The sequence below is a fragment of the Eptatretus burgeri genome, chromosome 16 (genome assembly GCF_056783735.1).
Source record: "Eptatretus burgeri isolate ZD-2024b chromosome 16, Ebu_testis_v1, whole genome shotgun sequence".
NCBI classification, from domain to species: Eukaryota; Metazoa; Chordata; class Myxini; order Myxiniformes; family Myxinidae; genus Eptatretus; species Eptatretus burgeri.
This window is the reverse complement of record NC_140976.1, coordinates 3196579-3223972: the sequence shown is the minus strand read 5'-3', so window position 1 is coordinate 3223972 and position 27394 is coordinate 3196579. Positions and strand designations below refer to the sequence as shown.

Genomic DNA, 27394 nt, shown 5'->3' with positions numbered 1-27394 from the left:
TCTTATACTCTCATCACTGTCTTTGTCTTTATTCGTTTTCATTCCAGCGTTTGGCCATACCCATGAAAATGGCACTGGTAAACAACCGTTACCAGCTTGCACAACTTTTTCTCGACAACGGACTGAAGCTCAAGAAGTTGTGTTTGAACAACCTTTCTTTGGAGGAGCTTTACCAGCACCTTCCCAAATCAGTCCCGCTGTTAAAAATCATGCGTGGCATGACACATGAGGCTTCTCATCACAAAAACAATTATCACCTGTCCGTGGTAATTCAACAACTCCTGGACAATAAGGTAGGCTTGCTCTCCTCCCAGGCACACTCCTCGGAAGGTGATGGATCAGAGGTAAAACTTTTTCCAATTACAACAACCATTTGAATAATTTAATCTCTGGACAAGTCATACAGATCCAACGAGAAGGCGTGCATTTTATAGTATTAGCTTGGGGGTTTGAATCCATTGGATTGGAGTTCAGACTGATTAAGTGCTCCTCCATTGATCTACAGACGGGCTTGAGGAAATCTCAGAGATCATTTGTTGTCGAGTCCTTTCTGCTCAAACCTATTCAGGATTATTGTATATGTCTGATAAGCATGTGGTGCTTCCACCCATTTGCAAAGTTACACCTTTACTTCACACTCACAAAATAGATGTGAATTTAGTGTCCGTGAGTTTGATCAGCAAATTGTTGTTGTATGTTGGTCTTCAAAAAGATTCTATATTGGATTCAATTGGAGCAGATGATACTATTGTGCTTAACCATATGGTTTCTCGTTTCCATTGTTCACTGTCAGTTCCACTTAGAAATTTATCTCAAATTCACCAGGTAAGGCCTTTTGTGAATTGATTATTGTGCTGATTGTTTGCATTGATTAAGGAGGACTTGCCTACCGGTGTGTTTTGAATTGTGAGAATTTTTTGTTTTGTTTGTGATCTTTATATTTCTTCACTGTTTGAAATCCATTTAAATATGAACTCATGATTTCAATTTGTGCACCCAAAACGCCAAACGCACCTGATTTTTGGTGATGAAATGTTACATTCTGTGCTTATGGAAAACAAACAACGACTGAGCCATCTCTACTGAAGATGGAATCATGAACTGTAACTTGTAAATGAGGTTTCTTGAGAAGAAACCATCAAAACATAACAGACTAACTCTAACCCTCACCTGAAGCATAATTGGCTAAGCCTAACTGGCTAACTCTAATCTGAAGCCGAACTGGCTAATCCTGCTCGGAGAAGAGCAGCAGAGGTTTACAAAGGGTCGGGGGAGGACGCATGGCATGTTTCCCCCTGAGACAGCTGGTGTCGAAGAGGTTTAAGGTGCAACGTGAACTGGCATTGGGATTTGTAGACCTGGAGAAGGTCTATGACACTGTCCGAGAGAGATGGTGATGGAAACACTGACATGGATGGGGGTGCCGGGAGCAGAAGTTAGGATTGTGGAAGGGATGTACAGGAGAATGAAGGGAAGGGTTTTGGTTGGTCCTAGAATGTCTGAGGAGATCAGTGTTGTGGTGGAGATTTCCAACCAAAAGGGAAAACCCATTATAATTTGATAGATTGTTTATTATACAAAAACACGTGTATGTGGAAGGAAAAGCTTGTCTCAAGAGTCCAAGCAGATCTCTGCCTCAGCCAGAATACATGGCCTTTTATACAATTGGAAAATCGGGAGGAGTCAGAACATTACAGGGCACTTGGCAATCAGACGACAAAAAGCTTTGTTTGCACACGATGTCCTTAAAGCAAAGATAAAACAATCTTGTGCATAATTAAGCAGATTGTACTGTGAAAGAATGTGTCTTCCTTCATGGCACATCTGCAGAGAAAACCCTCATTTACTTTCTGCCATGATTAGCATTTATCTCAGCATGCAGATGGAGCATCTGGTTTGTACAGCTTTTACAGAACAATTCGATGTCCATGACTTCTGCAGTTTGATGAGACTTCTGTTGATAAGAGGACAATGGGAAGACAGAGTTTGTGTTTGTGCAACTTTGCAATTGAATGGGAGGCCGGAGTTAATGAGACAAATGCCTCTGGGGACCAGACTCTCTGGCATCACCGAAGTAATTCTCCCCAATTTTCCAACCAAGTGAAAAATATACGATTATATTGTTGCATCGTTCAGGCCTAGGTCACATTTGCCACGGCGGCCGTGGGGTCTCCAAAATCTACGGCCACGAGCAATTATACGGCGGCCGCAGTATTTTCACGGTCACACAATGTAGCAGTCACATATGTTTTTATTTTTCGGGGAGCCACACGGCGTATTTATAAATTGGGGAGACCGAAAATGTGGGGGTGCCGTACGGTCTTTGATTTGATGTCGCACGATGACCTTAGGGCGTTCCTGCGGCGGCCATAGAATTTTCAAGGCAGACGCAAGGTGCCCGCAAGGCAACCGCAGGGGGACCGCAGGGGGGCCCGAAGGCGAACGTGCGGCCAGACGGACGGTAACGAGTGGGTTCTTTTTTTTTCTTTTTTTTTTTACCAGTTCTTTTGTTTCGGCTTGTCGAATTGCTTCGGCGAACATAGAAATGAAAAAAGTTATAACTCCGTGCTATAATTCCACGGTGACCCTAGTAAAACAGCCTGTAAAATATAGCCACACGGCGTCGGGCCACCCTGAGGCAACCTCAGAAACTCTGCGGCCGCTGCACGTTTCTGTCAATTCAGAGGGCGTACGGCCGCCGTATCCTCGCTGTAGAGCACATGTGACTTAGGCCTCACTAACATACTATATCTATTTATTGATAAAACAACCTTCAGTATGCAATTATTTATCAAGTATATTTTAGAGTAACAAACATAACAGAGGGGTACATATTTCCTTTGACTATACATGGACTCACAATATCTCTAACCAGACCCATATGTACTTGGGTCAGTTTGGGGATTATATATTCGTTATTATTATATTGATTAATCAATGATCCTAAGATTTAAATGGGAAGATATATCAGTTTATTAGCAAGACCAAAGTATATTGAACATTTACTCATGGCCTGTCAGTATCAACTCTGCAAATTTAATGAGCTCTGACCTTGTCATTTTGAGAGACCTGATGAGCATAATTATCCCACAGACAATTGAAGTCTATCTCAGTGCCTTTGCAGATAAACCTGGTGTTTCCTGGCAAACCATTCCTTTTATGGTGATAAAGTAACCTATACTTTACAACAGATTTTATACTTCCATATTGCTTCAAAGCAAAAATACAGAGAAATGAGTACATAATTTGTGGACAAAGAACACATCTCAATCTGAAAAATATTTGCAATAGTCGTGTGTTCCATGGAGCTTTTTATTACCAAAATATCCATGCTCATATTTCACAAGATGGAATTGATTATTTTGACTTCCACAGTGTTTGAGGCAGGGAAGCTCTCTCAGCCCACTCATGTATATTTTTTTTTCTTGGAAATCGCCCCAAACAAAGCATAAAGCCACTCTGGGGAAGGTTAAATAAATATTACAAAGGATAAAGCAAAACAAAATAAAAGAAATCGAAAAACAACAAGAACACATCAAAGACACAGGTAGTAGCAGAAGTCAGATGAAATGTGATGAAACCTTCGATGTCGCAAGTTGGAATTGACATTCCTCTTAAAGCTGAGTTGATCCAAGGATAATAGGAAGCATATTGCAGGTAGTGAATTCCAAAGTGAGAAGTATAATAGATAAAACTATCTGCATCACTTTTTATTCTCCACTTTGGATCAGCTATAGTGCATGGGTGTGCAGATATGGCAAACCGAGTCTTGCGTCCAAACATTCATACAGGACAAACCAAGTAAGAAAGTCCAGCAGAGCATTTGCCATGAAAATATTTGTAGAACAAATGAAGAGTGGCAACTGACCTATGGTGAGAGAGCAGTTGAAGAGTTGAACCCATCTCTGCACCAACCAGGTTAACTCAGCATTTCTGGAGCCTATTAAGTAAACATAAGTGGCAGTCTGGCACTCCATCCCAAATATGGCAACAGTACTCTATGAGAGGACATATGGTTGTCTTACACAGGTATAAAATAGCATCATAAGATAAATACCTTTGCCCTCGATAAAGATATCCAACACGCTTAGAAGCACTCTAAGCAATACCAGAAATATACTTATCCCAACAGGGGTTTGAGGAGATATCCATACCAAGAAGCCAAAGCACAGATGATTGTGTTAAAAATGAAGACCCCATGTGCACAGAAGGGGAAGACCTGTTTCTGGACCGAGACATGGACCACAATTTAGATTTTTTGCATTGAAGGTTACCAGCCAGTCATGCACCCACTTCAACGTATTCTCAAAATCATTGTCCATTGAAACTCCAACCTCATTACGAGCAGTGTTGCGTGAATCAGCAGATGTACAGTAAAGTGAGGAGTCATCAGCATACATGGCTAGCCGAGACAGAACATTATCAGGAAGATAATTGATATAAACAAGGAACAGAATGGGACCAAGGACAGAGTGCTATGGAACACCAGATTTATGGAGCAAGTAGAAGATTGACCCTCAAGTACCACCTTCATCCTGCGATTTGTAAGGAAAGCCAAAATGATTGATTGCATCACTCCAGGTACACCATGGGACTGAAGCTTGTGGAGCAGATGCTTGTGCCACACTTTATCAAATTATTTTGAGATATCCAAAGCAACAAATCGAGCTTCACCCGTGAGGTTATATGCCCTGTTGAAATCACATAATATAATGGGCATAAGCCTGCCACTTCCAACACACTTTTCTCAGAACATATTCTGTTCATACATCCGAAATCTTCACATTATGTGGTCCATGTATTTACACAGGTGATAGCGGATTCAAAAATTCGAATATCATAATCATAATATTAATATAATCATGTATCCAAGGATGAAAGAGTGGTGATTGGAGCAGATTTCAATGGACATGTTGGGGAAGGGAATAAAGAGGATGAGGAGGTGATGGGGAGGTACAGTCTCATCAAGAGAAATGTGGAAGGGCAAATGGTGGTAGAGTTTGCAAAAAGAATGGAAATGGCAGTGGCAAATACGTATTTCAAGAAGAAGGAGGAACACAGGGTGACATACAAGAATGGAGGAAAGTGCACACAGGTGGATTACATCTTAAGTAGGAGATGCAACCTGAAAGAGATTAGTGACTGTAAGGTTGTGGCAGGGGAGAGTGTAGCTCGACAGCATCGATTGGTGGTTTGTAGGATGACTTTAGAGGTGAGGTTGAGGAAGAGAGTGAGGGCTGAACCAAGGACCAGATGGTGGAAGCTGAAGGAGGAAGACTGTTGCGTGAAATTTAGGGAGGAGGTGAGACAGGCGTTGGATGGTGGTAAAGATGGGTGGGATGATTGGGCAACAACAGCAGAAGTTGTGAGGGAGATAGCTAGGAAGGTACTTGGTGTGACATCTGGACAGAGGAAGGAAGATAGGGAGACTTGGTGGTGGAATGAGGAAGTACAGGAAAGTATAAGGAAAAAGGGGTTGGCGAAAAAGAAGTGGGATAGTCAGAGAGACGAAAAAAGTAGGCAGGAGTACAAGGATTGGCGGCGAAAGGCAAAAAGAGAGGTGGCAAAGGCCAAGGAAAAGGCATATGATGAGCTGTATGAGAAGTTGGATACAAAAGAAGGGGAAAAGGATTTATACTGATTGGCAAGATAGAGGGACCAAGCTGGGAAGGATGTGCTGCAGGTTAGGGTGATAAAGGACGCAAATGGGAATGTGCTGACGAGCGAGGAGAGTGTGTTGAGAAGGTGGATGGAGTACTTTGAGGAGCTGATGAATGAAGAAAATGAAAGAGAGAAGGTTGGAAGAGGTGGAGATAGTGATTCTGGAAGTGAGGTGGATCAGTAAGGATGAAGTGAGGACTGCGATGAAGAAGATGAAAAGTGGAAAGGCAGTTGGCCCAGATGGTATACCAGTGGAGGCATGGAAGTGCTTAGGAGAGATGGCAGTGGGGTTGTTAACCAGATTGTTTAATAAAGTCTTGGAAAGTGAGAGGATGCCGGAGGAGTGGAGATTAAGTGTACTGGTTCCGATTTTCAAGAATAAGGGTGATGTGCAGAGCTGTGGAAATTACAGAGGGATAAAGTTGTTAAGCCACACCATGAAGTTGTGGGAAAGAGTAGTGGAAGCTCGGTTGAGAGGAGAGGTGACAATCTGTGAACAGCAATATGGGTTTATGCCAGGAAAGAGCACCACTGATGCGATGTTTGCTTTGAGAATGTTGATGGAGAAGTATAGGGAAGGCCAGAAGAAGTTACATTGTGTGTTTGTGGATTTAGAGAAAGCTTATGATAGGGTGCCAAGAGAGGAGTTGTGATATTGTATGAGGAAGTCGGGAGTGGTGGAGAAGTATGTGAGGATCGTGCAGGATATGTATGAGGACAGTGTGACAGCGGTGAGGTGTGCGGTAGGAATGACGGACCGGTTTAAGGTTAAAGTGGGATTGCACCAAGGATCGACTCTGAGCCCTTTCCTGTTTGCAATGGTGATGGATAGGTTGATGGATGAGATCAGACTGGAGTCTCCATGGACTATGATGTTTGTGGATGACATTATGATCTGTAGGGAGAGTGGGGAGCAGGCTGAGGCGAGCCTTGAGAGGTGGAGGTACGCACTGGAGAGAAGGGGAATGATAGTCAGTAGGAGTAAGATGGAGTACATGTGCGTAAATGAGAGGGAGGGTGGTGGTATGGTGCGGTTGCAAGGAGTTGAGGTGGGGAAGGTGGATGGGTTTAAATACTTGGGATCAACTGTCCAAAGTAACGGGGAGTGTGGGAGAGAAGTGAAAAAGAGAGTGCATGCAGGATGGAGTGGGTGGAGAAGAGTTGCAGGAGTGATTTGTGACAGAAGGGTAGCTGCAAGAGTGAAGGGGAAAGTATATAAGACGGTATTGAGACCAGCTATGTTGTATGGTTTGGAGGCGGTGGCACTAACAATAAGACAGGAAGCGGAGCTGGAGGTGGCAGAGTTAAAGATGCTGCGATTCTCGTTGGGAGTGACGAGGATGGATAGGATAAGAAATGAGTATATTAGAGGGACTGCGCAGGTAGGACGGTTTGGAGACAAAGTAAGAGAGGTGAAATTGAGATGGTTTGGACATGTGCACAGAGGGAAACGGAGTATATCGGGAGAAGGATGTTGAAGATGGAGCCGCCAGGCAGGAGGAGAAGAAGAAGGCCAAAGAAGAGGTTCATGGATGCGGTGAGGGCGGACATGCGGGTGGTTGGAGTGTCAATGGAAGATGTGGAGGATAGAGCGAAATGGAGATGGTTGATCCGCTGTGGTGACCCCTAACGGGAGCAAGCCGAAAGAGGAAGAAGGAGAAGCCTGCAACTTCCAACACATTTTTCTCAGAACATATTCTGTTCATACTTCCGAAATCTTCACATTATGTGGTCCATGTGTTTACACAGGTGATAGCGGATTCAAAATTTCGAATATCATAATCATAATATGAATATAATCATCATAATATAATGGGCGTAAGCCGGGAACTTCTAACACACTTTTCTCCGAACATATTCTGTTCATACTTCTGAAATCTTCATACTATGTGTTTCATGTATTTACACAGGTGAGAGCGCATTCAAAAATTCGAAAATCATGATCATAATATTAATGTAATCATCATAATATATAATGGGCATAAGACTGGAACTTCTAACACACTTTTCTCCGAACATATTCTCTTCATACTTCCAAAATCTTCATATGATGTGTTCCATGTATTTACACAGGTGATAGCAGATTCGCCGATCATCTGTGTTAATTCAACAGCCAAAGGCAATACACTGTAGCATGTCACTTGAAAACAATGCATACTAAGTAGGCTAATGGTCTTTATCACGAACGAATATGGTGGGCTTCTCCTACGCGTGGGCCAGATGACGTCAGCAAAAATTGCGCCTGATAATGACACGAGCTACCCAAAGTTGTCATCATGTTGGTTGATTCATTTGTTTTTAAAAGTCACACATATTCACAGATGTAGGTTTTGAAATCTGGATGATTTAATTCAAGCCTTTCGAAAATGCCTGGAGTGTTCCTTTAATGCTGATTTTGTCAAATTGACGAGGCCTTCTGGCCGAAACACGTGTCCGTGTGAGACTGGTGCTTTTGAATGTTGTCTTTCACAGCTGCCCTTTGAGGTTCTTTCTTGTTTCTTTCTGGATCGCTTTCCATTATGCCCTCTCTCGTGGAATTTAAAGGATAACGATGGGAAATCTCGCAATCACAAAAGAGTGAACAAATGTAAACTTTGATAATATTTTAATGACACATCATGTCGTTTCTGTTGTTCAGAAGATTGACGGCTCAATCATCGAGTATGAGTATGATTGGCTCCTGTTCATCTGGTCCATCCTGCTGCGGCACAAAGAGATGGCGTTCATTTTATGGAGAAAGGTTTGTTGAATAAATATCTGAGATTTCTCTCATGCCATACAAGCCAATAAACAGGAAGTAAAGTTATTATTTTACTCATGGGGGCATTTTTAATAAATCACATTTGGGCCGAGAATGTTCGGACCTGCCTGTGTGGTGTTGCATGAGCCGCAAGGACATCAGTATGGACAATAACTATGTAGTTTGTAGGATTTTGAGCTGGGTTCCAAGCATTATGACCTGTGGGTTCAGTTGGGAATTCCAAATAGGCCGACATGATAAACACAACATGTAAGGCGATGGAGAATCTGTCATGAGCATGTTTTGAGGGGCTAAACAGTGTCGATATCTCCTTTGTCTGCAAATGGCAAGGCTTGTACAAAGTTGCAGGTTTTAAGTTGCTCTGATTTATTCAATATCCTCACAGCTGAATGACATTTGTTAGGTCAGGTCAGATTAGATCTGTGACTTGCTACAGGTACCATGTAAACCTGTACTAATCTGTTCCATGGTCGGGTTGTTGGCAAAGAAACAGTCTCACCCACCAATATTCTTGGTGAGGAGGGTGTATAATATGGACACCCAGCAGCATGAAGAACAAAATCTGTCAAAGGGCGGAGGAGCTCCTTGTGAGCCAATGGCCATCCACATTGCGGTTGCTGAGAGGCTCAAATGAGATTTGTTACCTGCATAGTCCGTGAGCGTCAGCTGCGGCTGTATGGAGATGTGGCTCGTTTCCCTGATGCTGATCCTGTTCATCAGATTATCAAAGTGAGGGAGCCTCATGAGTGGAGGAGGCCAATGGGCTGACCACTTGCCTCGTGGTTGCAGCAGGTTGATCAGCATCTCAAAGAGATGGGGATCGGCCAGGCATCTGCCTGGGGGATGGCAAGACGGAAGCCCTTGGAGAACTGGCGGGAAGTGCACTCGGCGACATTCTGCTCCGGCGCTTGCTACCATACCGACCTGACCTGACCGAAATGATTGTCCCTGATCATGCTGTGCACTTTAGAAAAATGCCCTCCCCTTCATCAACCCACAAACTGAACATCTTCAGATATTACCAAGGTCATCTATTGACTGATCACACATGTGTATTGTGTGCTCACGTGTATGGTTTGGTGATCCGTACTTTGTACTTTTCCTTCCAGTGCAAAAACTGCACAGCTGCTGCCCTGCTTGCCACCCGGATGTTGAAAAGGATGGTGAAGTACATGGAAAGCCCAAAAAGCATCCTGGAACGTGTAGACGAGTATGAAGAGCTTGCATTCAGTAAGATGGATTTGACTGTCTCTGTATACATCTGAGGTTCTCAAGAACCAAACTGCAATTGTTGACACTTCATCATTCGGTTATTCATGGCAGATATTAATATCCAAACCATATGATGATGAATCTTCATCATGTTATCATTGTCATCGCTCATTCCTTGATGTAATAACAGCGTGTATGTTTATAATTTTACATGTTCCATCCACTGGGACCATACTCTGTGCAGAGCGTTGGTGCTGCCGAAGCAGTCTCCTTGGCTATTGGGTACAATCCTGGACGGGTCGCCACTCCGACACAGGATACCAGCATGCTGGCACTCATTTTGCCGACCTCGGAAGGATGACAGGCAGAGTCAACCCCACCTGGGATTAATTCAACAGCCGAGTGGGATTTGAACTCAGGATACTCGGATCCTAAGCCCACCACCCCAACCATTAAGCCAACACCAGGCATAATTTTACATGTTGATTTATATTTACTTAATTAACACAGTCGAGAAAGACATGTAGGATTAATTTAAGGGGTGTCACAGATTCATGAGTTCGGAGTCGAAGCTGATCTGGCCACAACGACTTCCGACACAATGAAAATGGACTTGTTGTTGTAACATTTAATTGTATATAACCTGGATTAGTTAATTCCTGTGTCTTGATGGTGCATGTTGCTGCCTTGTAATGCAGGAATGTTTGATCATTGCTTCAAAGAAAATGAGGGGCAGGCTGAGGAGCTACTCATTCAGCCGGTGGATATTTTGGGGGGGATCACCTGCTTCGACCTGGCCCACGAAGCTGATGCCAAAGACTTTTTCGCTCAATGTGGCGTGCAGGTAGTGATCCCAGGAAATTAATGAAACAATATTATTGACACACACCACTTGGTTTTATGGATCATGTGACCTCCAGATCTGAGTTGTCCTCCTGAATGCTTCATTGTATAATGGAGTTGTGTGTGGTTCAACCCAGTGTACCCCGCCCAATCCCCTCCCTTCCACAGATATCCTCATGTGTCCATTCTCCAATGTTTTTTGCTTCTCTCTCCTGGCCCCCTTGTGTCCTGATCCCCTTGTTATATGTTCTGTGTGTTAACTCTTATACGAGCCTTGATATTGTTTGAATAAAATTATTTTAAGTAATTTTATATTTTAAAAATCTTTTAAAAATCTTTTTCCAAAAGGACCTTCATCGCTATCGGCCATCAGCCATGGCTCAGAAAGTGCCTGGAAATCAAGTTTTGTTCCACTCATCGGGGGGGGGGGTAGACAAAACCTTGATAATATGATAGTATATATCCAAATACAAACATATCCAAAAGTTCTCCACTCAAATAGCTGCAGTTATTGTGTATTTTCATCTTGAAAATCGATGCAAACGTGTTGGCCATGTGACACCTTGACAGCCAAAAGATCGGCTGACATCATTTGCAAATTACGTCACCTCCTGCAGGGAGGGAATCACCGGCAGCTGATCGGTGATTTTTGATGAATATGGCCAGTGAGGACACTCCCCCGTGTATAATTCACCAGGACAATGTAGCGAACGAACAAGTCAAACGTTTTACGTCTGTAAGATGGGATAAATGGAGAGAAAGTGGAAACAAATGGCTCGTCTTCGACGGTCACGAACGACGTTTAGCCGAGAGTGCCAGCGCGGGAGGACTAACTTCGATCATGGGTTTATTGTACCCATAATGCCGGTGTAAAGGCCCAGTCACACCTTGACGTTTTAGCCAGCGATGGCAACGTATTAAAATGTATGTAAAACGCTGGCTTACGTTGAACTTTTGATGTTTTTTTTTTTAAAGATTCGGATGTATTCATAGCGACTTGGTCTTATGTATAACGCATTGGTAACGGACACAGAACGTTTCGTTGTGTTATACATAACTTATACCAACGAATGCTGAACCTGTTGTCGGCCTACACAACCGATGCCCAACGATAGTCTAACTTCGGCAGAGCGCGTTGCACGCATCGCCGACGATGTCGTGATGTAGCCTATTAAAAGGCTGACGCACAACGATTCGAATCACAACTGCCGTAGAAATGGAAATGTCAACATCGCGGTCACACCTTGGCGATCTTGCCAGCGTATGCCGACCAAAGAAAAATGTGTCTAAAACGTTGGAGCACGTCAAATACAGTATGAGTAAGTTTGGTATACGTGAGTAGAACGCTAAAGTACGCTATCATACGTCGTAGTAAGTAGAGTACGTCAAAAATTTTAAACATGTTCAAAATTTTACGACGTACTCGGCATATGACACACGTTCCGCATGCGATGGGGATAAGTTTTACACACGATATGTGGACGCTTACACACGTCCACAAAGGCTACTTATAAGCTACTCATAAGTCGAAACACGTCGCGGTAATGTCTTTTTACGCGAAACTTATTTCTAACTTATGTTTGACGTGCTTTGAACCAATTCTTTACGTAGTCCCAACACACATTGACGTATGTAGACGTATTCCAATGACGTCTTCCGGTCGACAAAAAAAATAAATGAACGTGTTTCTAACTTACAACTGCCATATAAAGACGTGTTCCCAGCGGTTTTGGGAATTGGTATATAAAAATGGTGTTCATAAAAGGGGAACCCAACAGTGTTTTCGAGTCCTTTTTGAGTCGATGTCCATGTCAGCAGTAACAGTATTAGTATTAGTAGTAGTTTGTTCATGTTGGCAGTAGTAGGTGAGTGTGAGGGGGAGGGTGTGGGTTATGATGGATCCTCCTTGCGTCCGCGTGTCCACAGGTAGGAGACATCTTTGCACCATTGTTCGAAGTCCTTTGCGGCTAATTTTTTATGGGGCTTTTTCAACAATGAGCTATAGCTTGTTTTTACGATTTAGGTCTATTCATAACGGGTTGGACAAATGCACAATGAACTAATAATGTGCATAGAGCGCTTCGATAACTTATAGATACGGTATACCAACGAATAATTATCGTGTAGCCGGCGTTCACAAACTATGCCCAAAGATAGCCTAACTTTTCCATATCGTGCGGCAGTTTATCTTTGCCGGTGATGTGGGGTTTGCTATTCATAGGCTGCCACTCAACGATTTAAATGGCTGCATCTCCACTATTGAAAGTAGCCGCTTGTGCTCAACAATTGGATTTTTTTTTTACACTCAACGACTTTTAAACGGTACCACTCTGCTATTTTCATTGTTTACAATGAACGATTTAAATTGCTGTCACTCGCCTTTGTTTTTGACGCTGGCGCTCGGAAATTTTAATCGTTTCTACTGAATGTGCTAAATCGGTCAAACTCCACTATTGAAAGTAGACGCTTGCGCTCAACAATTGGATTTTTTTTACACTCAACGACTTTTAAACGGTACCACTCAACTATTTTCATTGTTTACAATGAACGATTTAAAATGCTGTCACTTGCCTTTGTTTTTTTGACGCTGGGGTTTGGAAATTTGAAGCGTTTCTTCTGAACATGTTAAAACGCTCAAACTCGACTATTTTAATAGACGCTGCCGATGGACAATTGGAATCATAGCCAAGCTAGACATCGAAGTGTGCACATCCTCGTCATGCCGAAGAAAAGTTTGAAGAATGCTGCAAATAAGTGTCCTGGCCGTGGCCGTGGACGCTGACGCAAGGACGATCCATTATACCGACGTCTTTCAGCCTATGAGTAACTTAAAAGTAACGTCTGTCGATGTGTGGCAACGATCGCGTAACGTGCCAACAACACGTTAATCATAGGTTAAAAATAAGTTTCGGGTACGCTAAACATTACCTCGGCGTGTCTCAACTTATGATTAACTTACAAGTAGCATGTGTTGACGTCTGTCAACGATCGCAGACCGTGCATACAACTTGTGGCCAGCGTAGCGGAACGTGTGAGTCATACGCCAGCATACGTCGTGAAATTTCAAGCATGCAAAAACTTGAGGACAACCGAAAAGTACAACGTTTAAAGCCAACGTACAACGACGTATGGCAGTGTTTTTCAGTGTGCTCTCAATGTTATCAAAACTTACCCATAACGTATTCAACGTGTGCCAGCGTTTTAGAAAAAAATTTCAAAAATCGGCATACGTTGGCTAAAACGTCAAGGTGTGACTGGGCCTTAAAGACTTCAAGCTACCCCCCCCCTCTTCAAGTTACCTCCCAGTAATCTGAAATCGATTTCAAGTTACCCACGGGGGTGGCTATCATTTCTTGAAGCGCGACTGTGTCGCTGATGCAGTGCCCCTCAACCTGCACACACACTGGAACCGGTACTCATTTTGCCGACCTCGGAAGGATGACAGGCTGAGTCAACCCCCCGGTGCATTAATTCAGCGGCCGACGGGGCTTGAACTCAGGACCCTAGGATTCCAAGTCGCCACCCGAACCACTGAGCCAACACCAGGCTACTCACTCAGCCTGTCATCCTTCTGAGGTCGGCGAAATCAGTACCAGTTCCAGTGTGTGTACTGGTGGAGGGACACTGCATCAGCGACACAGTCGCGCTTCAAGAAATGAAAGCTACCCCGGCAGCAAAGCTGCCATACGACCACCACCACCACCACCACAACGAAATTGTGAATTAAAAATAAGCTGTATTCATTGCCTTTCTTACACATTGATTTTATTGTGTTGTTTCCATAATTGTAAGTATAGTCTGAGTTGGTTAAAAAGATATACCAGTATGTCTATTTGGATCAACTATATCGAAGAAGGATTTCATAAAAAATATGGTAAAAACTATAACTGCATGAGAAATACTGATTTCAATTCATAACAATATTAAAATAAAATCAAAATTCATTGCAAGCTCTTCAAAGGCTGTCACGTGGTCAATGGTTTTTCCTTAATTAGTTTTCAATATCAATGAAATTACTATTTTTTGTAAATAAACAGACATAAATAAATGTTTTGAGGGGGGTAATCTGAAATTGGAGGGGGTAGGATGAAATAGATTTGAAGCTTCCCCCGGGGGTAACTTGAAATCGATTTCAGATTACCGGGAGGTAACTTAAAGGGGGGGGGGGGGGTAGCTTGAAGTCTTTACACCAGCACTCCGGGTACAATCGGCCCATGATCGAAGTTAGTCCTCCCGCGCCGGCACTCTCGGATAAACGTCGTTCGTGACCGTCGAAGACGAGCCATTTGTTTGCACTTTCTCTCCATTTATCCCATCTTACAGACGTAAAACGTTTGACTTGTTCGTTCGCTACATTGTCCTGGTGAATAATACACGGGGGAGCGTCCTCACTGGCCATATTCATCAAAAATCGCCGATCAGGTGCCGGTGATTTCCTCCCTGCAGGAGGTGACGTAATTTGCATTCAATGTCAGCCGATCTATTGGCTGTCGAGGTGTCACGTGGCGCACACGTTTGCATCGATTTTCAAGATGAAAATACACAATTACTGCAGCTATTTGAGTGGAGAACTTTTGGATACGTATGTATTTGGATATATACTATCATATTATAAAGGTTTTGTCTACCCCCCCCCCCCACCCCCCGATGAGTGGAACGAAACTGCACGATACACCTTACGGCTGATGGCCCACTATCATGAACCAACCAACACGCGACTTTGTAAATGATCTCTGATTGCTAAATGAGGCATTTCTGTGCATGCGCAATTTGTGGAAGTTGTGACTTGGTTTGACTCACCGGGCACTTTTAACCTGTCTTTGCTAAAAGGAAATGTGTGACTCCAATCGTCTGTTAAACCTAATTTTCAAGATTTAATTGAGAGTGGCAATTCCAAAATGATTAATCATCATCGTTTTTTTTTTTCCTAAATGCAAGTTAGACTCATGGGAATTTAGGAATATGAGAAATATCTTTTATTGAGTGGTGTCAGGTTCCCACCAATGACTGTAAGTACATTGTAGCATCAGCTGTGGATATAACGTGTCCAGCTGTTCTGACACGAGGGTGTGTGTGTGTGTGTGTGTGTGTGTGTGTGTGTGTGTGTGTGTGTGTGTGTGTGTGTGTGTGTGTGTGTGTTCGGTCATTAAGCATAACATATTGTTATGTTTGTGGGGTCGATGGAGGAATTTCATGGAAAAGGAAAGATTGTATAGGGTAGCATGGTCCATGGATGTGCAGGAGACATCTCAATGTAAATTAAGTAGTGAAACTGTGAGCTTAAGTGTGACATGTCACCACACGGGAGGTGGTGCTGTGTTAAATTTGTTCAGGTCTCAGGCTCGTTCTCGCAGTATGTGGTAACCCCCTGCGACCTTTTACTACGTTTTTGCATATACAAGACCAGCAAAACAAAAAGGAATCACGTTCGAAAAACAACAACAAACACAAACGTTTCCGAGCAGACAAAAACCCCGCCTCCAGAAATGACAACTCGCAAGACCACACCCCTGGGGTGGATGATTAATGGGCGTGACGTCAGGGAGAAGAGATGAGGATTGAGGCAGGATCGGCAGTCCGGACACAAACAGGAGCGTGAAGGGAAGTTCAGTGATGAACTCGATTGAGATGGAGGCTCTGGCTGGCAACCCTTGACAGGACGGAAAAGGCAACACAAATCCTGTGTGTGTGTGTGTGTGTGTGTGTGTGTGTGTGTGTGTGTGTGTGTGTGTGTGTGTGTGTGTGTGTGTGTGTGTGTGTGTGTGTGTGTGTGTGTGTGTGTGTGTGTGTGTGTGTGTGTGTGTGTGTGTGTGTGTGAGTGTGTGTGACAGATATATAACTTTGCTTTTATCGGGACAACCATTATTCATAGAAATATGTAGCGATGATTTCACAATGACCATTTCTCATGACCATCTCTACCTTGTTTACATACTTTATGGAGTCACATCCCAACATACTTTTGCATTTTTACCCTCGTCAAAGGAGATGGTATCGCATTTGGGTCCGTTTGTTTGTTAATTGGCGAAAAAAAATTTTTGCCAAGTATGTTGGTCTGTCACATTTGTCTGTCTGTCTATCTGTTTTTCTGTTTGTCACACGATATTTAGCCACAGTTTTCAAACAATTGTTTTGAAATTTTTTGTGTGTGTAGGTGACCGGCAAAGGAAGTCAACGATCCAGGTTTTGGTGAAGATCCGAATCGAGATCCGGATCTGAGAATTTTTTAACGTGATTCTTCACCATTGAGAGATGGGGCTAAAAATGATATATAGCACAATATATCAAAAGGTAATGGATGGATTCAAACAAAATTTGGTGGACAGGTTGGGAGTGGCACGAGGAAGAATTGATTCCATTTTGGTGAAGATCTGAATCCACATCTAGAGACGTGAATTATTTAATTTTTAACTGATGCTTCACCATTGAGATATTGGGCCAAAAACTATGTATAGCATGTCATCTCTAAAAGTTGTGTATGACTTGTGACAAAACGACGCGGAAGAGTTGGTTAGGTGACAATAACAAGCCGATTCGATTTTGCTTAAGGTACGGAATCATATCCAACCTGTCGGTGGCATACAAGATGTGAACTATTCAGCCTGGCAGAGGTATGTTCTCGATGGAGTGTCGTCTTTCCATTTGACCAAGTTGTGACTTTGAGTGATTTTTCATTTATTACTTACGAAATCTAAAGATTTCGTAAGTATATTGATCACGTCCGGACTTTGTTTGTGTGTTTTTGTGTTTGTAGGCACGATAACTCGAGAACGGAAGAAGCTACCAATGTCAAATTACACCAGGTGATTCAGGAGGGTTATGGCGAGTGCTCATTAGATTGTGGTCAAAATCGGTCAAAGGTCAAGGTCACGGTGAGGTTACATATTCGATTTTTGATGGTTTGGAACAGATAACTCGAGAACGGAAGAAGCTACCAATGTCAAATTACACCACGTGATTCAGGACGGTGATGGCTTGTGCTGATTAGATTCTCTGAGGTGGTTCTCTGATAACAGCCAGAGAGATGTCCACCTTAACAAGGACGTGGTCAGAAGAACCAATTGGAGCGAAGGAAGAGCAGCAGATATTGTCAGGGAAATTTGTCAAAATCAGATCCAGAAGAGATGGAGTACCATTGGTTGAGATCCGGGTCGGGAAGTTGACCGATTGAGTCAGTCCCAATGAGTCGCAGAACGCTTTTGCTGAGGTGCCATGGCAGGTGAGAGAGGTACCCACACCTAGCCAACTGGCGTGATGACAATTGAAGTCACCACATAAGAGGAAGAGAGAGTTTGGATGAGAAGATAGATGATGGTCCATGTTTTCGGATAGTGAGGTGTAGATGGAGTCATCACTGTTCGGTGGACGGTACAGTACACATATAAACATGAGGTGGGAGTGGAGGGAAGCCGAAGCCAGAGGTATTCCTGGGGGTGTGGGGGAGTGAGAGCAGTGCATGGAGAGTGAGGAATAGAGTCTTTGATGAAGAGAGCAACACCTCCACCAGGACGAGGCTCAGGTCTGTCATACCGTAAGAGGGAGTAACCAGGGAGAGATATTTGGGAGTCAGACATGTCTTGGGAGAGGAAAGTTTCTGTTAGGCAGATAATGTCTGGTTTGTCAGTGGCAACCTGTATGGAAAGATCTGAAAGGTTTGAGCGAAGGCCCCGGATATTTGAGGTCCACACACAATGAAGAGGTAGGGGAGGAGGCTTTGGGTGCAGGAGGTGGAGGGGGAGGGGTAGGGTAGGACAAGGGACGAGGGGGGAGGGAAGGAAGGTTGCTGAAAGAGTGTGGGGTATTGCAGAATAGCGAGGGGAAGGGGCCGAATGAGGAGGAGAAAAGGCTCTGTGGCGCTGGGGGAGATGGGGGACAAGAGACAAGGAAGAAGGCAGTTGAGGATTTGAGGTGGTGGAGTGAAGACATGGAGGTGAGAGGGCAGTGCCGGGAGCCAGGTTGGTGGATGAGACGGGGGGCAACTTACAGAAGGAAGAGTGAGGGGGATGAAAGGTGGGAGAAAGGTTAGGGGGGAATTTTTGAGAGAGGAGAGAGGGAGGCTTGGAGGGAGAAGAGTGGGATGGTTGCTTTGAGAGTGAGAGTGAGGGGTGAGAGGGGTGAGTTGGCACTGAAGTTGGAAAAAAAGAATGGTTGATGGAAAGCGAGCATCCATGGCAAACTGTGGTTTTTAAAAGTTTTAGGTCAGAGATGCGATTTAACACAATTCTTGATGGATGCAATGAAGGCGAATTCAGAGAATGGAGAGAAGAAGCGCTGTAATAGTTGGATTTTTTAGGCAAGGAATGAAGGAGAGGTCGAAATGAGAGCAGTCTGTTGAAATAGCAGAAGAGTAGTGCATTGTGAAACAGTAAAGATACCACATGTGTGAGAGAGGAAGATGAAGCATTATAAGATCGTTTTTGTTGTTAATATTAATGTATGAGAGAGTTCAACAGATTCGGTCATGGAAGTGTAGAAAAAAAAAAATCGAGGAAGAAGAAGAAGCAGAATCGGGAGAAGGTGAGCGTGTTGTTGTTGTTGTTGTTTGGTATATATATATATATATATATATATATATATATATATATATATATATATATATATATATATATATATATATGTATTTTTTTTGAGATAAGAAAGAGATTAGTTGGGAGAATGGGGGATGTTTGGAAAGTGGGGAGGATGAAGATTAAAGGTAATGGGGAGGATAGAAATTGAAGGTAATGGGGAGAAAAAAAAAAAAAACGATCGAACACCGAGTGGAACCGGTAGGCCTCAAGCCTAGGCCTAGGCCTCAAACACCTGGTAAGAACGTCGACAAAAATACTCACAAAATAGCATGATTTTTGAAGCAAAACCGAACTAGAAACACACAGTAACATGTAGGTGAGAAAATTAAACAGTTAAAACGGGACAAATAACAACCGGAAACTTAGCTTTGAGAACGTCAGCAGGGAGCCCCGAAGGAGACCTCACCAACCAAGATAACTCAAGAACGGAAGAAGCTACCAATGTCAGATTACACCACATGATTAAGGAGGGTGATGGCTTGTGCTGATTAGATGTTGGTCAAAATCGGTCAAAGGTCAAGGTCACAGTGAGGTCAAACATCCAAAACATTCGATATTTGATGGTTTGGTACAGAATCTTCGTAGAAACTTCTGGTTTGCGTCGCTACCTTCTCTCGAGACAGCTTTTATTAAACAAGGTCAGAGGTCAAGTTGACGATTTCGTTAGTACCAGTCTCTGACTGTTTGTTTGTTACTTACGAAATCTAAAGATTTCGTAAGTATATTGATACTTCCGTTTCTGTTTGTTTGTTTGTTTGTTTGTATGTTTGTTTGTTTGTTGCTTTCGAAATCTAAAGATTTCGTAAGTATATTGATGCCTTCCTTTTCTGTTTTTTTGTTTGTTTGTTTGTAAGTTTATTTGTTTGTTTGTAGGCACGATAACTCGAGAACGGAAGAAGCTACCAATGTCAAATTACACCACGTGATTCAGGAAGGTGGTGGCTCATGCTGATTAGATTTTGGTCAAAATCGGTCAAATGTCAAGGTCACAGTGAGGTCAAACATAATTCCGTAAATTCACGTGGAGAAATGGAGTATTTTTGCTTCGCTCGACATTACGAGTTCATTTTAACTTCGATTTTAATTGTCTTCGGTTTTTGCGATCGCTTAGGACGCTTCAAACTCAGTTGTCGATATTCTGGTAAAAATCGGATGTTTTGGAGACGTTTTAAGATTGTATAAAAAATATTTCAGTCGACGCGTCACGGGTCGTCCCATGATGCAGTGCGCTCAAGCAGACGCGTTGTTGAGTTTCATTAAGGTATAATTGCGTGGAGAAATGGAGATTTTTGCTTCAGTCGACGTTACGATTTTTGATGGTTTGATACAGAATCATCCGAGAAACTTCTGGTTTGCGTCGCTACCTTCTCGAGAGACAGCTTTTATTAGACAAGGTCAGAGGTCAAGTTGACGATTTCGTAAGTACCAGTCTATGACTGCTTGTTTGTTTGTTTGTTTGTTACTTACGAAATCGAAAGATTTCGTAAGTTTATTGATGCCTTTCGTTTCTGTTTGTTTGTTTGTTTGTTTGTAGGCACGATAACTCGAGAACGGAAGAAGCTACCAATGTCAAATTACACCACGTGATTCAGGAGGGTGGTGGCGAGCGCTGATTAGCTTTTGGTCAAAATCGGTCAAAGGTCAAGGTCACAGTGAGGTCAAACATCCAAAAAATGATAACTCGAGAACGGAAGAAGCTACCAATGTCAAATTACACCACTTGATTCAGGAGGGTGATGGCTAATGCTGATTAGATTCTGGTCACAATCTGTCAAAGGTCAAGGTCACAGTGAGGTCAAACATCCAAAACATTCGATTTTTGATGGTTTGATGCAGAATCATCGTAGAAACTTCTGGTTTGCGTCGCTACCTTCTCTAGAGACAGCTTTTATTTGACAAGGTCAGAGGTCATGTTGACGATTTCGTAAGTACCAGTCTCTGACTGCTTGTTTGTTACTTACGAAATCTAAAGATTTCGAAAGTATATTGATGACTTCCGTTTGTTTGTTTGTTTGTTTGTTTGTATGTTTATTTGTTTGTTACTTACGAAATCTAAATATTTCGTAAGTATATTGATGCCTTCCGTTTCTGTTTGTTTGTTTGTTTGTTTGTTTGTAGGCACGATAACTCGAGAACGGAAGAAGCTACCAATGTCAAATTACACCACGTGATTCAGGAGGGTGATGGCGAGTGCTGATTAGATTTTGGTCAAAATCGGTCAAAGGTCAAGGTCACAGTGAGGTCAAACATCCAAAACATTCAATTTTTGATGGTTTGGTACAGAATCATCGTAGGAACTTCTGGTTTCCCTCGCTACCTTCTCCAGAGACAGCTGTTATTAGACAAGGTCAGAGGTCAAGTTGACGATTTCGTAAGTAGCAGTCTATAACTGCTTATTTGTTTGTTTGTAGGCACGATAACTCGAGAATGTAGTGAGCTGCCAATGTCAAATTACACCACGTGATTCAGGAGGGTGATGGCTCGTGCTGATTAGATTTTGGCAAAATCGGTCAAAGGTCCAGGTCACAGTGAGGTCAAATATTCGATTTTTGATGGTTTGGTACAGATAACTCGAGAACAGAAGAAGCTTCCAATGTCAAATTACACCATGTGATTCAGGAGGGTGATGGCTAGCGCTGATTGGATTTTGGTCAAAATCAGTCAAAGGTCAAGGTCACAGTGAGGTCAAACATCCAAAACATTCGATTTTTGATGGTTTGGTACAGAATCATCATAGAAACTTCTGGTTTGCGTCGCTTCCTTCTCTCGAGACAGCTTTTATTAGACAAGGTCAGAGGTCAAGTTGACGATTTCATAAGTACCAGTCTATGACTGCTTGTTTGTGTGTTTGTTTGTTACTTAGTAAATCTAAAGATTTCTTCAGTGTATTGATGACTTCCATTTCTGTTTGTTATCTTGCAAGATATGTTAGTTTTTGCAAGATATGTTCGTCAGTCTGTATGTTTTTTTTGTTTGTTTGTTTGTCTGTAATCACGAAAAAAAATTCTGCAGAGCACAGTTATGATTGGAAATTTTTGTAACTACGCATATCAGAGGCCTATAGAGGTCCCTTTCAGCACATAAAATTTTGAAGGTCAAGGTCAAAGGTCAAGGTCACTTTGTCGCAAATCAGGGGAGCCGACGAAACCCTTATTTTTTGAGTAATTTTGATCGGATCGTCTTCAAACTTCATGGGAATATAGTTCATGGTCTGGTGCTCAGTTGATTAATTTTTGGTGGCGATTGGCCTTGACCTTCATGGTTAGCGCCTGAGGTCAAACATATTTGACCCCAAGGTCAAATTTTCCAAGTTTTAGGAACCATATCGTGTCATACCTCAAATTGAACACCTCGATGAGTGCTTTCTAGATATGTCAATCTTGAGACATTATGACGTCATTTGGTGATGTTAGGAGACACACGCATATTTTTCATTGTTACTCTGTTGAACGATTCTCATCGGAATCTCTCGTAGGCAGATATTCCTCAAGGAGTCGCTCCTGGTGGATAGGAGCTCTGTTCACCTCAGTGTGACCTTAAAGAAGTCACACTTGGTCACTTTTTGGCAAGATACGGGTCACCCTAAGGGTGACATTGGTTTATTTGTTTGTTTGTTTGTGTGTTTGTTGGTTTGTGTGTTTGTTTGTTTGTTTGTAGGCACGATAAGTCGAGAACGGAAGAAGCTACCAATGTCAAGTTACACCACGTGATTCAGGAGGGTGATGCCTTGTGCTGATTAGATTTTGGTCAAAATCACTCAAAGGTCAAGGTCACAGTGAGGGCAAACATAATTCCATAAATTCATGTGGAGAAATGGAGTATTTTTGCTTCGCTCGACGTTACGAGTTCGTTTTAACTTCGATTTAAATTTTGTCTTCGGTTTTTGCATTCGCTTAGGACGCTTAAAACTCGCTTGTCGAAATTTTGGTAAAAAATCGGATGTTTGGAGACGTTTTAAGATTGTATAAAAAATATTTCACTCGCGCGTCACGGGTCATCACGTGATGCAGTGCGCTCGAGCAGACGCGTCGTTGACTCACGTATGGTTTTGCATGTTCGCGTTGACGGTATTTTCGATAAAGATGGTGTTTAAAAGTTATTTTTATCCCAATAAAGGTTATCGTCGCATACCTGATTCGCTGAGCCGTCGGATTATGGATAGATTGTTGGTGGATGGCCGAATATTATGGTTTTGTGACTGATAAAATAATATAAAATAATTTCGTGGAGAAATGGAGATTTTTGCTTCGGTCGACGTTACGATTTTTGATGGTTTGGTACAGATTCATCGTATAAACTTCTGGTTTCCCTCGCTACCTTCTCCAGAGACAGCTTTTATTAGACAAGGTCAGAGGTCTAGTTGACGATTTCGTAAGTTCCAGTCTATGACTGCTTGTTTGTTTGTTTGTCCGCACAGAATGTTTGTGTTTTTCTCTGCAACCGCTTGTTGGATCAAGAAGCGACTCATGCAGAATGTTTTAATGATAATTATGACGTCATAGGTCACGTGGTGTGGCAGCCATGTTGGTAAAACTGAAGAACTTTGGACCTCCATCTTTGAAGCCGCACCAAGGAAAAAAATTGAAACTTTGCACAAAGCATGTTCTCCTCATGGGGAATGTGCGATTTTTATGACGGTGCTTTCATTATGATATCATAATTGCATATGTAGAATGTTACATTTGATCAATATAAAAAATTTGATGGTCATTTTGGGATAAAATGGTCCACAAAAATTTTGATGAGATCATCAGTCATGTGATTCGGCAGCCATATCATTTCTTAAAAAAAAAAACCTTCAAAAATCTTCTTCTCTGAAATGGCTCAACAGATCGAGCTGAAACTTTACATCACCTCTTATCCATGAGGAACAAAAGGTTCACACATATGACGTTATTGGTCACATGTTTTGGCAGCCATATTGAATTTAAGTAAATGCTTTCTCTGTCAGCTGAATCAACGACATGAATCTTCACAATGAAGATCTAGTAGTGATGGGGGAACACATGATTTGCATTTCAACTTGATCGGATATATGGTCCAGCAGCCAGAATTTTTTTTTTTTTGATTTGGGTTCTTTTTCTTTTTTTGATGTTTTTTTTTTTTTAATAAGGTTCACTTTTCTGTGCCTGGATGAGTTTGATGGTGGAGGAGTAGCAGCTGAAATGTGAATCCTATCCAGGTTCCTCCTGATGACTCCATCTTTGCTTTTTGCTTGTTTGGGTTCCTTCTGATTACTCCAATGGAGGACTTTACCGATTTGGTCTTCCATTTTTTTTTTTTTTTTTTTTTTTTTTTTGTATACCTTGGTCGAGGCTCGTATGAGAGCTAACACACAACTCACAGCAAGGAGGCATGAGACAAGAGGGGCGGGAGTGGAAGGGACAAAACATTGGGGAACAGACACAGGTGAACTGTGGAAGGGAGAGGGATGGGGATGGGACGGGGAACATGGCGAGGGGAAGATGGACATTAAAGGGACTTTCAGGAAGGAAAGCAGGAGAATTGAAGGAAGTGGGCTTGGGTGGATTATCGGGGGTAGAAAAGATCGAGGATTTGGATGGGGGAAGATAAGAGGTGGTGGTGAACAGCTGTTTTGAAAGCCTGAAGGGAAGAATGGGAAAGAATAGAGTGAGGAAGTTTATTCCAAAGGCGGGAAAAAAGAGGAATGAAAGAGTGAAGATGAGCAGTGATTCGTGATTTTGGTAGTTTTACCAGAAGGGGGTTGTTGGCGGACCTTGAGCGCCCTGTGGAAATGTGGTTGGGACAAATCGCAGAGAGAGCAGGGGGCAAGGCTGGAGAGGAGTCGGTAGAAGACAGAAAGACCACCGACCAACCTGCGGTGATTGAGTGAGAGGCCCAAAGACTCAGCTTCATTGCGGGAGATGCCAATGATCTTAAAAGCCCTGGTTTCGACAGCGTGAAGTCGAGAAAGGTGGGAGGCAGGAGCACCAGCCCAGAGGGGAGAGCAGTACTCCATCAGGCTACGGACAAAAGCTTTGTAAGTGGTCAGGAGCTCAAGAGGGCCGAGGAAGGACTTTGCACGACGGAGGATTCCCAGTCGGCGACTGGCTTTTGAGGCAAGGTTGGAAATGTGACTTTCCCAGGAAAGGTCATGGCAGATAGTGAGACCCAGAAGCTTGAAAGAAAAGACTTCTTCCAGAGGATTGTTGAGAAAGTGGATGGGGGGGTTTTGTAAACGGTCCTTTCGAAGAGACATAGTGAGAGTGTGAGATTTGTCTGGATTGAAAGACATGTTCCACGTGTTGGACCAGTTTGTGATTTTATCCAGATCTGCAGTGAGTGAAGAAGCTGCTGCTTGCCGGGCTGAGGGATGACAGATGGTACGGCAGAGGGTTGAGTCATCGGCAAAGAGAAATAGAGGATTTTCCAGAGAGTCCGAGAGATCATTGATGAAAACCAGAAAAAGAACAGGGCCCAGAACGCTACCTTGAGGAACTCCAGCCTGCACAGGAAGAGGGGATGAAAGAACTCCATTTAGGGCCACACGTTGACTGCGACAGGAGAGGAAGTCTGCGAGCCATGAGTGGAGATGGCCTTGAATACCATGGGCAGAGAGTTTGGTGAGTAGGGCAGGGTGCCAGACTGTGTCAAAAGCACGTGATATGTCCAGGGATACGGCTCGGATTTCCTGTCTGGCATTGAGGACCTCCATCCATTGATGGGAGAGCAGTAGCAGCATATCTAGGGTAGAGTGACCTGGTCTGAAACCAAATTGATGATTGGAAATCAAGCCATTGGAGAAGAGGAAGGATTTCATGTCTGAAGCGATGATGGATTCCATAACCTTGCTGATGATTGGGAGAAGGCTGATTGGTCTATAGTTACAGGGATCTGTTTTTGCACCTTTTTATGCAGGGCAGTGATGTTAGCAGATTTCCAAGCAGATGGCAGATGACCTTGGGAAAATGAGAGGGTGAATAGAACAGAGAGAGGGTGAGCAAGAGCAGAAGAGCAGGCTTTGAGGACACGTGGGCTGATGCCGTCTGGACCGGTTGCAGAATCTGACTTGAGGTTTGAAAGCAAGCTCTCCACCTTGTCAGGAGAAAAGGATACAGAGTCCAGGGACAGTTGGGTGCGACTGGGTAAAGTGGGTAGAGATAGTGATGGGTTTGGGACACAAGATTTAGCTGCAAACACCGAGTTTAGACATTCAGCTTTATCACGTGTGGAATCAGCAGTGCGGCCATTTGAGGTAAGGGAGGGGATGGAGGGGGAACATACACCAGAAACAGATTTGATTAAACGCCACCAGGATTTTGAGGAGGGAGAGAGGTTTGAGAGTTCAGACTTGAGATGAGAAAGATGTTGTTTTCTGGCTCTCCTGAGGGTAGCTACACACTTGTTCTGAGCTTTGTGGAAAGAACTGAGATTGCCCTTAGTTGGGTTTGCTTTCCATGAGGCAAAGGCAAGTTGTTTCAGGACAACTGCCTCGCCACAAGCTTCAGTAAACCAAGGGCGGGAGGAAGGGTAAGACAACTGAACACGAGAGGGGATAAATCTGTGCATGAGGGAGAGCAAGTTTCTTTGAAAGAATTCCCAGGATGAGTTGATGTTTGAGAAAGTAGTGATAGGAGACCAGTCTGTAAGTTTGATGGCTGCTCGGAGACCCTGCCAGTCGGCTTGAGTGAAATGCCAGACTCGACGGCGGTGAGGTGGTTCTCTGATAACAGCCAGAGAGATGTCCACTTTAATAAGGACGTGGTCAGAAGAACCAATTGGAGCGAAGGAAGAGCAGCAGATATTGTCAGGGAAATTTGTCAAAATCAGATCCAGAAGAGATGGAGTACCATTGGTTGAGATCCGGGTCGGGAAGTTGACCGATTGAGTCAGTCCCAATGAGTCACAGAAAGCTTTTGCTGATGTCCCATGGCAGGTGAGAGAGGTACCCACACCTAGCCAACTGGCGTGATGACAATTGAAGTCGCCACATAAGAGGAAGAGAGAGTTTGGATGAGAAGATAGAAGATGGTCCATGTTTTCGGAGAGTGAGGTGTAGATGGAGTCATCACTGTTCGGTGGACGGTACAGTACACATATAAACATGAGGTGGGAGTGGAGGGGAAGCCGAAGCCAGAGGTATTCCTGGGGGTGTGGGGGAGTGAGAGCAGTGCAGGGAGAGTGAGGAATAGAGTCTTTGATGAAGAGAGCAACACCTCCACCAGGACGAGGCTCAGGTCTGTCATACCGTAAGAGGGAGTAACCAGGGAGAGATACTTGGGAGTCAGACACGTCTTGGGAGAGGAAAGTTTCTGTTAGGCAGATAATGTCTGGTTTGTCAGTGGCAACCTGCATGGAAAGATCTGAAAGGTTTGAGCGAAGGCCC

General features: G+C 43.2%; 1 protein-coding gene across 10 annotated transcripts in view; it reads left to right on the top strand.

Annotated features, from left to right (window-relative positions):
* LOC147010336 (transient receptor potential cation channel subfamily M member 4-like) overlaps positions 1-27394 on the top strand; it is a 582375-nt gene that overhangs the window by 466624 nt on the left and 88357 nt on the right. For all 10 annotated transcript variants that reach the window (XR_015052249.1, XR_015052248.1, XM_085858968.1 and 7 more), the window contains 4 exons: positions 48-293; positions 8300-8401; positions 9532-9652; positions 10333-10478. Coding sequence is in view for 8 of the 10 variants with exons in the window: in XM_085858968.1 (XP_085715094.1) it covers positions 48-293; positions 8300-8401; positions 9532-9652; positions 10333-10478 (615 nt within the window). In the remaining 2 variants the exon portion in view is untranslated. The remainder of the gene's footprint in view (positions 1-47; positions 294-8299; positions 8402-9531; positions 9653-10332; positions 10479-27394) is intronic.